General features: G+C 44.0%; 2 protein-coding genes across 5 annotated transcripts in view; both read right to left on the bottom strand.

The window, feature by feature from the left end:
* Window positions 1–6992, bottom strand: part of LOC311041153 (activin receptor type-2A-like) — a 53518-nt gene extending 46526 nt beyond the window's left edge. For all 4 annotated transcript variants that reach the window (XM_084051669.1, XM_084051672.1, XM_084051670.1 and 1 more), the window contains exon 1: window positions 6901–6992. In XM_084051669.1, the coding sequence (XP_083907795.1) occupies window positions 6901–6955 (55 nt within the window). In that variant the 5' untranslated portion in view covers window positions 6956–6992. The remainder of the gene's footprint in view (window positions 1–6900) is intronic.
* Window positions 6993–11310: 4318 nt separating this feature from the next.
* On the bottom strand, window positions 11311–12348 carry LOC311041058 (kelch domain-containing protein 3-like; the record flags this gene model as incomplete). The annotated part of the gene is made up of 1 exon (XM_084051496.1): window positions 11311–12348. The coding sequence occupies one exon, from the start codon at window positions 12346–12348 to the stop codon at window positions 11311–11313; it is 1038 nt and encodes a 345-aa protein (XP_083907622.1).
* Between the last annotated feature and the right edge of the window lie 2572 nt (window positions 12349–14920).

The following is a 14920-nucleotide window of genomic DNA, read 5'->3' as shown; positions in this document are numbered from 1 at the left end:
TGACACATGTATTTATAGCCCGTTATATGTCACTAGCCAATCAGATCACACTATTTCACCGTATTGTCAAGTGCCACGTGAGGCTCGACCAATGTTTGCTTGGCTGACGGAAAGTGAAAACAAACTCTCCTGGCGGAGACAATAAGGCCATTACTGCGTAAAACGTAATCAACAAACTATACCAAATCAAATGGTCAAATATTACCTAAGAAAGAGGCAACAATTATGAAAGTAGCCGATCAACAGGCTCACAATAAGAAAATAAATCACAATATTTAGAGAGTCAAACTAAATGTAATGCTTCAACTGCTACAATTCCAAGTGCTTGTCAGAGTAGGGGGTTCCCTGTTCAAATAATATGATTATTTTGGGGGTCACGGCCTGAAAAGCCTGAGAGCCACTGGTTCAGACACAAGGGAACAGCGCTGGCCATACATTATACCAGTGACCTTAAATTCCACACGCGTTTCAAAGGCTGCTTATTGACGAGTGTGACGTGATGATAGAATGCAAAGACTAACACAGACGTTTAGCTTCTACAGACATAATGAGAGGAACATTTAAAAACTAAGAACTCTTGACAGGTTATAATGTGGTTGAATTTGGAAAATACAAAGCTAAGGACAAAAACAACACAGAGAGAGGAGGCAGAAAGTTCAGTAGTTTGGAATAGAATCAAGTGGAATATAACCTGTATTCACATGTGGGGATACATGTGCCATTGGCCTTAAAGTAGCAGATCCCAGAGTTACAAGGTGCTATGAGGGATACGTTGTTGTTAAAATAAGAGTTATATAGCTCTATATTCTGACATGTCTCTCCGGCTTTTTAGTAAACAGAAATTGCATTTTCAGGTCAGGATACCACTTTTATCCAATCAGGAGAGAGAACTCATACAGGCTACACTAGGATATGCAGAGATATGCAGAGGCCACTCGATCCTGTAGGTTTACACTCTATAACATGTGAAGGATCAGACCCTTCCTCACCCAGGAGTCAGCCCAGCTCCTTATCCAGACTTCAGTCACATCAAAACTTGACTAACTCGCTCCATTGCCTCGCAGCATGTGCACTGAAGCCCCAGCAAATGATCCAGAATGCCGCAGAACGCTTGATCTTCAACCAGCCTAAATGTTCACACGTCTCTCTCTCCCATTCTCCACTCCCTCCATGGGCTCCAGGTTTCCGCCCCCACAAAAGGTACATAACACTGACGTTGGCCTACAAAGCAACTCAAGCAAAGGTATGGTATGGCACCCCCATACCTTCAAAGCACCCCCGCTCACTCACTCAGATCAGCTAACACAGGGAAGCTGTCTGAACATTCCCTAAAACATTGGTTCTCAAAGTGGGGTCCGGGGACCCCCAGGGGTCCTTGGGGGGGTTCCAGGGGGTATATTCCAGGGGCTATACAAAAATAGCAGATATACAAGCTCATGGCGCGGCACTCGGTGCCGCGCCATGAGCTTGTATATCTGCTATTTTTGAAAAAATCACACCCTGTGTGAAGGAAGCGGTGCCTTTGGGGCGGGGCTTAACTCATTTCAGTTTGTCCCTATTGGTGGTCTGAGTCCACTTACCAAATTTTTACTTGGTAGCATGCTGCAAACTGGAATGATGGCTGTTTAAAGCCCAGCCAATGGGCAGACAGAGGGGGCGGGGCTTAAGTAACAGTTCGTCCCTATTGGTGGTTTTAGTGCATGTGCAAAATTTGTACTCCCTAGCATGCTGCGAACTTGAGTTATGGCTGTTTGAAGGCCAGCCAATGGGAAGACAGAGGGGGCGGGGCATCAGCAACTCATGCTCGTCCCTATTGGTGGTCTAAGTCCACATACCAAATTTGGACTTGGTGGCATGCTGCAAACTGGAGTTATAGCTGTGTAAAATCCCGTGCTCATCCCGTGCTTAAACGGACATAACATACGCTGGGGGTCCCTGGACCCCTCTTTGATAACCAGTGGCACGTGTGGCCAATGAGAGGAGAGATGGCAGAGGCAAGCTCCAAGTGTGTGTGTGTGTGTGTGTGTGTGTGTGTGTGTGTGTGTGTGTGTGTGTGTGTGTGTGTGTGTGTGTGCGTGTGTGTGTGTGTGTGTGTGCGTGTGTTTGTATGTGTTGCTTCTTTGCCGTGCTCATCCCGTGCTGAAACGGACGGACGGCCCGTGCTGAAACGGACGGACGGACATACGGACAAAGTCAAGCTTAGAGCGGTTGGCACCGCTAAAAATAGCAGATCTACAAGCTCATAGCGCGGCAAGTCTGTGTGTGTGTGTGTGTGTGTGTGTGTGTGTGTGTGTGTGTGTGTGTGTGTGTGTGTGCGTGTGTTTGGTGTGTGCGTGTGTTTGTATGTGTTTCTTCTTTGCCGTCAGGCTCATACGGACGGACGGACATACGGACAAAGTCAAGTGTAGAGCGGTTGGCACCGCTAAAAATTGAAAATGTGTGCAAACCTTTGAAAATATATATTTTTAAAGCGAACATTTGTAACTCAAATCTTTGCTTCTGGGGGTTTCTTGAACAAAATATTTTGAAATGGGGGGTCCGCGGCCAAATACATATCATTTTGGAGGTCCTTGGCATGAAAAGGTTTGAGAACTACTGCCCTAAAACACCCTGGACAGCGCTCCACGCGTCCCAGACTCTCCTCCCCCTTTGGCTCCCAAACTCCCCATAGAACTGCAGATTAACAAGCACTCTTTAGCAATGATTACCATCAGAATATAAAGGCTTTAACTTTTTAACCCAAAATAAAATTAGTTTTAACCAAAATAATTGTCTCACTGTTTTCGCACACTACCATTGTACAACAAAGTATAAATACAGGGCTTATCGGTCAATTCAGGTCAATTCATTGCTATAAAGAATTTAAATAAAAAACACAAGGCAATGGAAAAGGTATGAATGTGAGTGTTCCTCCAGGATAGGAAAAAAATGAATAAGCTTGGGAAACGCTAATAGATCTAATTGGTATTTATTTATTCCACACATTGCAGTCCACATTCAGTCCAAAAGTAGGGATGTGTAATATTGCCTATATCCGATATTCCGATATTGTCCAATTTTTATTTTGAATTCTTATTCATCAACCTATACCGATATATGCAGGATTTTTTTGTTATGGAATTAATACATTTGCCTGATTTTACTGTGACGACCCACTGGATGCATTCATAAATGCCTAAATGTTTATGTTAATATCAGGGGGGGGGGCGATATTATCGGACATCTCTATCCAAAAGTGCATCATTTCTGCCTTCACGGCACGTTGAGCGAGTGCCGACTCCACCTCGTTAAAGCAAAGGCAATTTAAAACTAACGTTTTTTTTTTCTTTTCTTTTTTTCTTCGCCATGCAGTGCAGGAAAATCAAATGACGGGTGAAAGTGAGACGGCAGCCTGTGATTAGGATCAAAGAGACGCCAGGCCGTACATCACTTTAATGTTTAAATCTTATCACCGTGAAACCATCACAGCTCCGGTGAAACTTGCACACACACACACACACACACACACACACACACACACACACTTGTATTACTATAGGCCTACTTGTGAGGACATAACAACTAGGACGGCATTGAAGATTGTCGAAAAACAGCAGATCTGCACGCTCACAGTCACAACGTGTCACGCTGCGACACGTTGTGAGCTTGTAGATCGGCTATTTTCCGGTGCGTGACACCGGTCCCGCAGGGAACCAAGTATAAATCAGGCATACGTATTCCATCCCCTAACCAGTAAACATAAGAGCGATCTAAATGCCCAATCCTAATCCTAATCTGAATCTTTTCCAAATTGTAAATCTAAACATCTTGTTTTTAATCATAAAACAACAGCTTTTCTTAAGGAGGTCCAAGAAAATGGTCCTCACCTGTTTCTCAAATTATACTATGTACTTGTGACGACATTTGATCCTCACAAGTGTAGTCATATAAGCACCCGCACATGGGCACACACACACGCACACACGCACGCACGCACGCACTCACGCACGCACACACACACACGCGCGCCACAACTGTGCGCCTCCTCCCTTTGAAAGTGAAACTCCGTAAAAGGGAAGGCGCGGAGGAGGGGGAAATTGAATTAAATTGGTTTCACACACATCAAGGTGCTGGTGTTTCAGCCCTTCCCTCTGGCCTGGCGCCATTGATCAAGTTCAGATCAAGGTCATTAGAGTTAACCAACGGGGAAAAAAACTCAAACTAAATGATCCAAAATAAAGGCTATACAAAAAACTAACAAATCTGAAACTGTTGTGTGTTTACGCAATATATATTGTCATTCCCCAGCCGGGTCAAACTAAATATTATAAACATGTTACCCAATGCCTCCCTGTTTGGCACTCAGCATTATGTCAAGGGCTGGATTGGAGGCAGGTCTCTATGCCTAATAATTAACTGTGTAAAATGTGCGTGTGTGTGTGTGTGTGTGGGGGGGGGGGGGGTGTACGTGCATTGGGGGGTGGGGGCCTTACACCGCTTTACTACGCTACGCCACTGTATGGATGTGAGAAAGTCTTCAGTAAACGTGCACAAAGATGCAGCCATTCACTTATATAACACACACACACACACACACACACACACACACACACACACACACACACACACACACACACACACACACACACACACACACACACACACACACACACACACACACACACACACACACACACACGTCATGTGACTCGCTTTCACCTAGTCTGACCTGTACCCACCCTCCCTCCCTCCTTCCCTGTCCCCTCCCTCCCCTCTCTCCCCCCTTCTCTTCCATCCACTGCCAGAGCTTATTGTATAATAATAATCAAAGCAGCATTAAATAGATTGACGCCATAGAAGGACAGTCAGATCTGCACAGATGACTGTGAGTGTTATGGTGGGTTTGCTTGTACACAGCAGCATAGACTACAGCGCTACAGTCAGTGATGTGTCAGGATGACGAGGTCCTGGGGACCACCGGGGGTCCTTATTAACACATTAAAAAAACGGAAAAGCATATAATAGCAAGTTAACATATGTTCTTCAGAAAGCTCTTATAGGATTTAGAACAGTGGTTTAGAAGTAGTTCTCAAAAACATAGCAGATATACAAGCTTACAGAGCTATTTTTCAACATATTTGAAAAATCTTGAAAGTGTTTTTTTACACAAATCTTCCCTTCTGGGGGACAGATTATTGGCTTAGGAATGAGACAAAAACAAAAAAGAATCAATACTTCATTGGGTGTGTAATTGATAGAAAATAAGTAACTTTTTGAGTGACCCACTCCTTTCAGGTCTTATTGTCAACCATTTGAATGCTTATTAATAATATAATACAACATAATCTGAATGCCATGCGTTGTGTGGAGAAGCAGTGGTGCTCAACGCGGGGTCGGAGGGCCACCAGGGGGTCCAAAGTGGACAGGTCTGTAACTCTTAAGAGAGTGTGAATAGAACCAAATGGACCTTTACAGGTCTGTAACTCTGAGAGTGTACAAATGGAACCAAATGGACCCGTACGGGTCCATTTGGTTCCATTTGTACACTCTCAAGAGTAAAAAGGAACACTGAGGAGTTTACAGTGTGGGTCCCGACAAGAAATTGGTATCAAATGGGGGTCAAACTGGGAGTCAGTGAAATATGAAATAAAAAAAGGAAAAATGCAAAAAGTTGTAAAACAAAGTCATCCATCTATCATCTATCCATCCATCAGAAGGTCCCAGGTTCGATTCCCGGCCCCGTCTGTGTACCTCCGAGCAAGCATAGCAAGACACTTAAAACCCCCCTAACTGCCCCCCCCCCCCCCCCCCGTGAGCACTCAATATGACCACATGAGCAGCATGCCATCCGCTGGGTAAAGCTGAAAACTGAAAACGTTTTGAGACCCACTGCGTTAATGATCAGGCCGGGCCCGAAATTCAGTCGCCGAAGGCAGCACAGCAGTTCAGATACAGATTACGGGGCAAGAAAAGGGCAGCGTTTGCACTTGCAGGGTAAAAGACCTTCAACACAACACCATCAATACAGTACATGGACCAAATATATATCAATATATATCAAACAACCTTACCAGCTATGCTCAAGTATAGTGCAGACAGTGTCTGTCTGTCTGTCTGTCTGTCTGTCTGTCTGTCTGTCTGTCTGTCTGTCTGTCTGTCTGTCTGGTTGTCCGTGTGTCCGTGTGTCCGTGTGTCTGTCTGTCTGTCTGTCTGTCTGTCTGTCTGTCCATTGAACCTTCAATCCATCCCCCAAAAACATTCGAACCAAGAACATTTCCCCCCAGATTAAAGCTGCTGGAGGTTCAAGTGGTTAAAAAAAAGTGGCGTTTAAGCATATTTTGATTTGCGATATCGCTAATCTCTATACTTTTTGTCACAATAATCGTGACATGTAATTTCCATATCGTCCCATCCCTAATATAGGCCTATGCTGTACTACTGATGAATTGAGTACAATGGACCACAACGGAAGAAGCAAGAAAGTTATCCTTTTAGCATGAGCTTTGACTGTACTACCTGTAGGCTGCTGTGCAATGGTGTCAATAAAGCAGGGGTCTTCAACAGGGGGTCCGGGACCCCTAGGGGGTCCTTAGAAATACTATAGGGGGTCCGCCAAATCTTTGAGTGATAGGATTTAGGTTTTTTACATTAACCACTTGAACCCTAGAATTCCTTTTCTGAGGGGAACATTAGAGGCGTTGAGAGCTTGTAGATCTGCTATTTTTGGCAAAGAGGCAATAGGTGTAGAGGGGGGGAAAAAGCAGACTAAGTAAAAACATTTTTTATACAATATAGAGTAGGGGGTCCCTGCTTCATCTCTCTCTCAGCTAGGGGGTCCTTGGCCTGAAAACGTTGAAGACACCTGAAGTATTCAATCAACCAATCAACCAATTAACCAATCAACCATCCATCTCCACCCACCTGAGGAGTATGATATCAGGAACACCAGAGCTAGCTTGGAACTGTCGTCTCCCATTTTCCATCCGTAGAATATCCTCTGGATCCTTGGATTGTTATTAGTGCAACGAATATCCCAGTTACTATTATTATTATTAATAATAATGATAATATGGGTCCATTTCCGGTGCATTGACAGTCATTTTTGACATGTTTTTCTAGAGTATATTATGTATAATCCTGTTGGCCAGAGATTGAGGGGATTTAAAAGTCTGTTCCAAGGTAACCGCTGGGTGGGATGTCCAAGGTCCTGGGTGGAGGTCCTGGGTGGGGTGTCCAAGGTCCTGGGTGGGATGTCCAAGGTCCTGTGTGTTTCCAAGGTTAAAATCTTACCCCAAAAAAAGTTTTAAAATATATCAAAATTCACTGTCACAGAAAATTAATGGCAAAATAATAAATTTAAAATTAAATTAAAAAAAACTGGGTGATTTATGAGCTCAGTAGCATGTTGTGTCATGCAGGCATGGTTGCACAGCATGCCTGCGTGTGCGTGTGCGTGTGGCTCAATGATCTCAAATCACCGCGTTAATTAGCGGTCCAATTAGCCAACAGCTGCGGTCCTCCAACAGCGTAGTGAAGATGATATTAATAATAATAATAATAATAACATCCATTCACAGCCTGAGATCCAACTTCCCAACCACATCATCATCATGTCCAAAACCATATTTCATATGAAACATTAAAACGATTAAAGACATCCTTATAGTCGTGGGTTGACGCTAAGACGTGCTATAAACGATACATGATGATATATTATGATGTCACTCCGTCGGTTAAGTTGAAACAGTTTGTTGACAGATAGAAACCCAAAGGAGGGAAAAGGAAGGCGAAGCTCGAGCGTTGCTGCCGCTGTCACGCGGAAATCGGTGACCCATTTAATCCTGCGACCGGCGTTGCCAGGTTGTGTGAGAGAAATAAGCAAGAAGGTATATGAAAACAAGCCCAAAAGAAGCGAACATGACATGAAAATGTTTAAGAACCATGAACAATAATTAGAAACAAATCCAAATAAACAACTACACTTTAGAACTAAGACCAAGATAAACAACTGCAATATTTACAATATTTCTATACAATATTTAGAAGCGACTTTACAGAAAAACAAGCCCAAAGTCGATTATAATAAATAAGCAGACCTGGCAACACTACCTGCGACCTGTCGGGGGAGAGACCAATGACGTCGTCGTACCGCTGGCTGGCTGCTGCTGTGAACAAACCGGTGACCCATCTAATGGTGCGACCGCAGAGCGGAGACACCGAACGGCGTGGTGGTGTGGACAACTCGGTGACCCATCTAATGGTGCGACCACGGAGCGGAGACACCAAACGGCGTGGTGCTGTGGACAAACCGGTGACCCGTCCGAAATGTGTGACTCCGGAGAGAACCCAGTGTTGCCATGTCCGCTTATTATAAGCGACTTTGGACTTGTTTTTCTGTAAAGTTACATGTAAATATTGGTAGTTTCGGGTTGTGGGTTTTTGCACTTGTTTTTAAAGGGTAGAACTTTCCTTGTATAGTCAGGGACTACAGATGACAATTGTCTTCTGGCTAACGCTGACTCATTTACATAAATACATACATACATATATATTTGGGCTTGTTTCCATTTTTTAAACCAGTGGTTCTCAAATATTTTCATGTCATGGACCCCCAAATGAATATGTATTTGTCCCTATAACCCCGATCTGAAAATGTTTCTGGGACCCCACATTTTAGAGATATTTATTTGAAAATACAGATCTACGATCTGCTATTTTAACAAATTTTCTTTTCTTTCTTTTTGTTGTTTGAGGTATTAAAAATGTCTTAAAAAGGCCTTAAATTGTCACTTGACTGTCCCGTCCCGAGTCCCGACCCACAGGTTGAGAACCACTGCTCTATGTTGCTTCTTTTAGGCTTGATTGCATGGACCTGGTTGCTTGTTTCTCTCGCAAAATCTGGCAACACTAGAGAGAACTATGATTTGTCTCTTTTCTTTAGTTTTTTTGTGTGTTCATCAAATGAAAGCTTTTTGTTTGGTTAATAGTGTGTTAATTATTTCCCCAGAAAGCAGAAGAAACGATGTAATCCATGTATAAGCTGCTGTAGGTTCATACATTATCATGTTCGGTTTTAAGGTTATTATTATTTTATTTCTCTTTTGGGAACATTTCAAGATGGAGGAACTGTGTGTGTGTGTGTGTGTGTGTGTGTGTGTGTGTGTGTGTGTGTGTGTGTGTGTGTGTGTGTGTGTGTGTGTGTGTGTGTGTGTGTGTGCGTGCGTGCGTGCGTGCGTGCGTGCGTGTGTGTGCACGTGCTCTCTTAAATATTAACGCATTTAATATAAAGCATGCAGCGCTGCCACCTAGTGGTGGAAGAAGTGCTTTAAACCAGGGGTCTTCAACGTTTACAGGCCAAGGACCCCCTAGCTGAGAGAGAGATGAAGCAGGGACCCCTTACCCTACATTGTATAAAATTGTGTTTCAGATTAAACTTTCTTTGTTTACTTGGTCTCTTTTTCCCCTCTACACCTATACCTCTTTGCCAAAAATAGCAGATCTACAAGTTCACAACGCCTCGCGAGCTTGTAGATCTGCTATTTTTGGCTAAAGTTCTCCTCAGAAAAGGGATGCTAGGGTTCAAGTGGTTAAGGTAAAAAGAAAAATCATATCACACAAAGATTTGGCGGACACCCTATAGTAACCCTGAGGACCCCCTAACTCTGAGGACCCCCCTGGGGTCCCGGACCCCCTGTTCAAGACCCCTGCTTTAAACTAAGTAGTTCACCCCAAAACATGATTTATTTTCTATCAATTATACACTCCATGAAGCCTTGTATTCATGGAGGTTTTTCTGTTTTTGTCGCATTCCTGGGCCAATAATTTGATGACCAGCGGAGTGTCCAGCCAGGAGCCATAGGAGACTCAAATGACCTGCATTTGAAATTATTACAGGTAATTATTCACATTCAAGCACTATTTTGGGGCGTGACAGCAAAAGAAATAGCAGAAAATGTGGAGATAACATCCATATTTCTCTTTTGACTAAATACTTTGGGTGAAAAATATAAATGGCTTGAAAAATAGCCGTTCTGAAAGGGGAAAAAATGTAATATTTTTCCCTGCTCAAGAAATGATACAAATTACCCACAAAATATTATTTTTATCTGAACTCATCCCTGCATCTGTCCTGTGTTTCATGGAATCAGTAAATATCTATCTATCTATCTATCTATCTATCTATCTATCTATCTATCTATCTATCTATCTATGTATCTATCTATCTATCTATCTATCTATCTATCTATCTATCTATCTATCTATCTATGTATCTATCTATCTATCTATCTATCTATCTATGTATCTATCTATCTATCTATCTATCTATCTATCTATGTATGTATCTATCTATCTATCTATCTATGTATCTATCTATCTATCTATCTATCTATCTATCTATCTATGTATCTATCTATCTATCTATGTATCTATCTATCTATCTATGTATCTATCTATCTATCTATGTATCTATCTATCTATCTATCTATCTATCTATCTATCTATCTATCTATCTATCTATGTATCTATCTATCTATCTATGTATCTATCTATCTATCTATCTATCTATCTATCTATCTATCTATCTATCTATGTATCTATCTATCTATGTATGTATGTATCTATCTATCTATCTATCTATCTATCTATCTATGTATCTATCTATCTATCTAGCTATGTATCTATCTATCTATGTATCTATCTATCTATCTATCTATCTATCTATCTATCTATGTATTAGCTATGATACATTTCTTAGTTTGGGTTTACAGTGAATGCTGAATGTGTGTGTACAAATTTGGTTCCATGACCATGTGTACACTCTCAGAGTTACAGACCTGTAAGGGTCCATTTTGGTTCCATGTGTCAGAGTTATAGACCCGTAAGGGTCCATTTGGACCCGTGGTGGACCCCGGACCGGTCATTGAGAACCAGTAACTTACAGTTCAAAACTGAGATGACAGAAAGAGCGAGGTGTCATCATTTGAGAGCTCATGGATTGTAATTTCTTGGACACAACTGAATAGCCTTTAGAAAGTAGACCAGCCAATAAAAACACACTATAAGAAAACACAAACAAACAAAAAACACAAAGGCCTCCACCTTTGCAGGCATTTTCATCGTTTCATTTCCCATTTCCGTTTCCTTTGCTCGAAGCATCTCTCTGTTTGTACATCGATTCATGATGGAGATCAACCGGGTGTAGAAGTAGATCTACTTCCTGGTCACTGAGCTCATTCCTGTGCTCTGGTTTGCTTCCATCTTTTCCTTTCTGTTCATCGCCTGGTACTGGTTCTGATGTCGTTTGGCGTTTAGTCTCTTTAAGTGATCTCGCTATGCGTTTCTGGTGTTGGAGGTCATGACCGCCAGTTCCCAGTTGATGTCCTGCGGGAGCCCCGCCCGCTCCAGGCCGTACTGAATGACCGTGAGCTTGCAGAGCGTCTTCAGACTAGGACTGAGGTCTAGGATGCACAGGCCGTCGGGGGTGTACCCTCCGAAGAGGATGATGCGATCTCCCACCATGCAACAGCGCATCCTGTACATCCAACAGGGGCCCTTCTTCTTCAGCTCCACCTTCTTCCAGGAGAAGGTCTCCGGGTTGAACTTCCACAGGTCGTCGAAGGTGCGGTCCAGGTTGTTGCCGCCGAATATGTACAGCTCCCCGTTGTAGACGAAGGCCGAGTGGCCCTCGCGCTCCTCCGGGAGGAGCCGCGCGGAAGGTGTGCTCAGCCAGTTGTTGGTCTCCGTGTCGAACACCCTGATGTTGTTGGAGAGGTCCTCGTCCTCCCCCAGGCCCCCGAAGACGAACATCTTGGTGCCGATGATGGTGGCGGAGTGGTGCGACGACGCCGCCGTGTCCCCGGTGTTGATCAGAGACCAGGCCATGGTGGCGGTGTCCAGCTTGTAGATGTCATTGGTGTATCCGGTCAGCTGGTTGAAGCCTCCAAAGATGTACATGACCTTCTTCAGGACGCAGGCCGAGTGGCGCCACCGCGCCTCCGGCACGGCCCCGGAGACGGCGGGCTTGAACCAGCGGTGGGTGTCCACGTCGAACGCGTACAGGTCGTTGCAGCTGGTGTTGCTGAAGCCGCCCCAGATGTAGATGATGTCCTCTATCAGCACGGCCGTGTGGCCCCAGCGCATGGAGGGGACGCCGAGGGGACGCTCGTCTCTGTCGGCCGTCGCCGGGGACAGCTTCATCCAGCGCAGCGACACGGTGTTGAAGACGTACACGTCGATGTGGTCCATGTTGTACATGTAGGTCAACGTGTCGCCGTATCCTCCCAGAGAGTACACCTTGTGTCCCACTGCCACAGCAGCATGGAGGGTCCTCTCTGTTCGCCCTTCTAGGTGTACCGTCAGGCACAACATCTCACAGAACAACACCGCGCTCGGTAAAGTGTATAAACACCGGAGTGTTGCTCTGTAAAACAATGGCATCCTGTTGCAGGCACCGGCGCTTATATTTGGTACGGCACGGTACAAACGTCAAACGAAGCTCGGCCAATCTGTGAAGCCGCTGGCTTGGCCTGAATAATCACGGAAGCTGATGCTTGACCATCTGTCCCATGTTAAACGTGCCTTAGGGGCCTTTGGCATTATTATAATTTTTCTTTGTAACCCATTTTTCTCACCCAGTGCCAATGCCTAAGCTGTAATCCTGGGCGCTACTCTCCCCCTGCCAGCCTGGGGAGAGCCCCGAACTGAGCTCATGCTTCCTTCAATGCATGAGGAGTGAGCAGGCCGCTTCTTATCACCTGACAGGGTGGAGTTTCCCCGATAGGACGTAGGAAGACGATTTTCCAACCAGTTCTCTTCCCCTCCATCAGGTGCCTGGGCTGGCCAGAGGGAGGCAGTATAGAGACCAGGATTACTGCATGTTTTTTGTGAGGGTGCCTACCCTAGGAGACATGGGGAGAACATGCAAACTCCACACAGAGAGGCCCTTTCACCAACCCCACCAAGGGTATGGGCACTGATGACGCGGAGGAGAGAACACGCCCCCAGCACCCACAGCGTCCCCGGCTGGAATCGAACCCAGGACCTTCTAGCTGTGAGGCGACAGCGCTAGGCCTTTGGCATTTCATTGGATCAATGTAATCTGTGGGATGGACAGAAGAGATGATCAGAGGAGCAGAGTTTGTACCACCGCCATCAAGAACATTTGGTCTGAAGCATGGACACAGTTTCTCAGTGAAAGAGTAAGAACGAACTCTGGTCTCCACATCATACCAGGAGGCCAGACCCTCCTCATAATCCACAAACGCTTTCTGGACCTCCTCTCTCCTCTCCCCGACGGACCCCTAACCGACTGGCCGACTATATACGACGCTTCCCGACGCCGATTCGGTGCGGTCTGGGAGCCCCTTTACAGGGAGGAGGACAGCAGGGCTAGCAGCAGCCCTGTACTCATTTCTATTCCTCACCCCTATAGTCCAGTAAGCTTTGTTGAGTTTCAGTGTGATTTTTCCCTTCCTGTTGATGGACTCTCTGGCCACTCATAAATCACACTCGGTCTTCCCTTTAACCTGAGCCTCATAGTAAAACCTTCCTGACAACAGTGGTGGAAGAAGTAGTAGTAAAAGTTGCAATACCAAATAGCCTATGTATAATATCATACCACAATATAAAAGTACTCTGTTACAAGTAAAAGGCCTGTGTTCAAAATGTTACTCGAGTAAAAGTACAAAAAATAACAGCGACACGTTGTGAGTTTGTAGATCTGCTATTTTCAAATAGCCTATGTGTAAAATAGGGCTGAAGTGGTTAATGTATGTATTATAATATAATAATTTATATCTGCAAAGTAACTAGTAACAAAAAATGTCGAATAATTGTAGTGGAGTAAAAGTATAATATTTGCCTCTGAGATGTAGTGGAGTAGAAGTAAAAGTATTGAAAATTGGAAATACTCCAGTAAAGTAAAGACATTTGGAGATGTAGAGAATCTCTCTGGGCTGTCTGAGATTCTTCTCTTATGGCTCCATCATTCACTTGTTTTCCATCCTTAGACAGGATAAGCCATGGGTTTTCTGTATCAGGGTCCAATGATTGCAATGACAATATCCATGTATTTAACACTTATTGTACCAAACAACACTTACAGCACCCCAACAGAGTGGACACACTTCTATGTGTGCACTTCTGCTGTTTGGCTGATTTTCTTTTAGGCCTATAAAAGGATAATTATCGTAGCAATACATTTGTATACTTGGCCTTACCCTACAATTTCTAAATGTCACGCTGGGGTTAGCGCTGCACAAAGGTTCCCGGTAATGACAAAAAACACAGACAGACGTACAAAGCCACATAGACAATTGAATGTAATTAAATGTAGTTGATTTGACTTGCATTGAATGGATTCAAACTGAATTGAATTAATACACAGACAACCAACGGCACTGCATAAGGTGGTCTATGTCTTATTGTTCTGTGTGTGTCCTTGCTGGTGTTTTTTGTGTTTTAGCATATTTTAACAGTGTACTTTGCATGATTTTCTGTACAGCACTTTGTAAACTTTGGTTGTGAAACGTGCTATATAAATAAAGTGGATTGGATTGGATAAGGTGTGTGTTGTGTCTAACATCAGTGGTTATACCACACACAAAGCTGTTAACCCAGAACAAATCAGACCCAAGGAGAAAGAGGTGAGACTGCACTCTCCTCACACACAGTTCTACATAGACTATGCTTACTTATTTAAAGACGTGTATTTGACAATTACTGTGTGACGAATGTAAATGCACAGTGGCTGCTTAGTTGCCATTACAGTACTTACTTATTTGACCATTCTGTTACCTACAGTACATGTATCTGTATTGTCAACGGCATCACTCTCAGGGATCTGTTGAGCTTCAGGCTGGGCCGAGTCTCCATGGGGTGACTAATCCATAGAAAACAAGTTATTGTTTGGGTGAACTATCCCTTTAAGCCCGGTTTCAAA

This window comes from Gymnoscopelus microlampas (genome assembly GCF_963454915.1).
Source record: "Gymnoscopelus microlampas genome assembly, chromosome: 24".
In the NCBI taxonomy this organism is placed as follows: Eukaryota; Metazoa; Chordata; class Actinopteri; order Myctophiformes; family Myctophidae; genus Gymnoscopelus; species Gymnoscopelus microlampas.
This window is presented reverse-complemented; position numbering and strand designations above follow the sequence as displayed.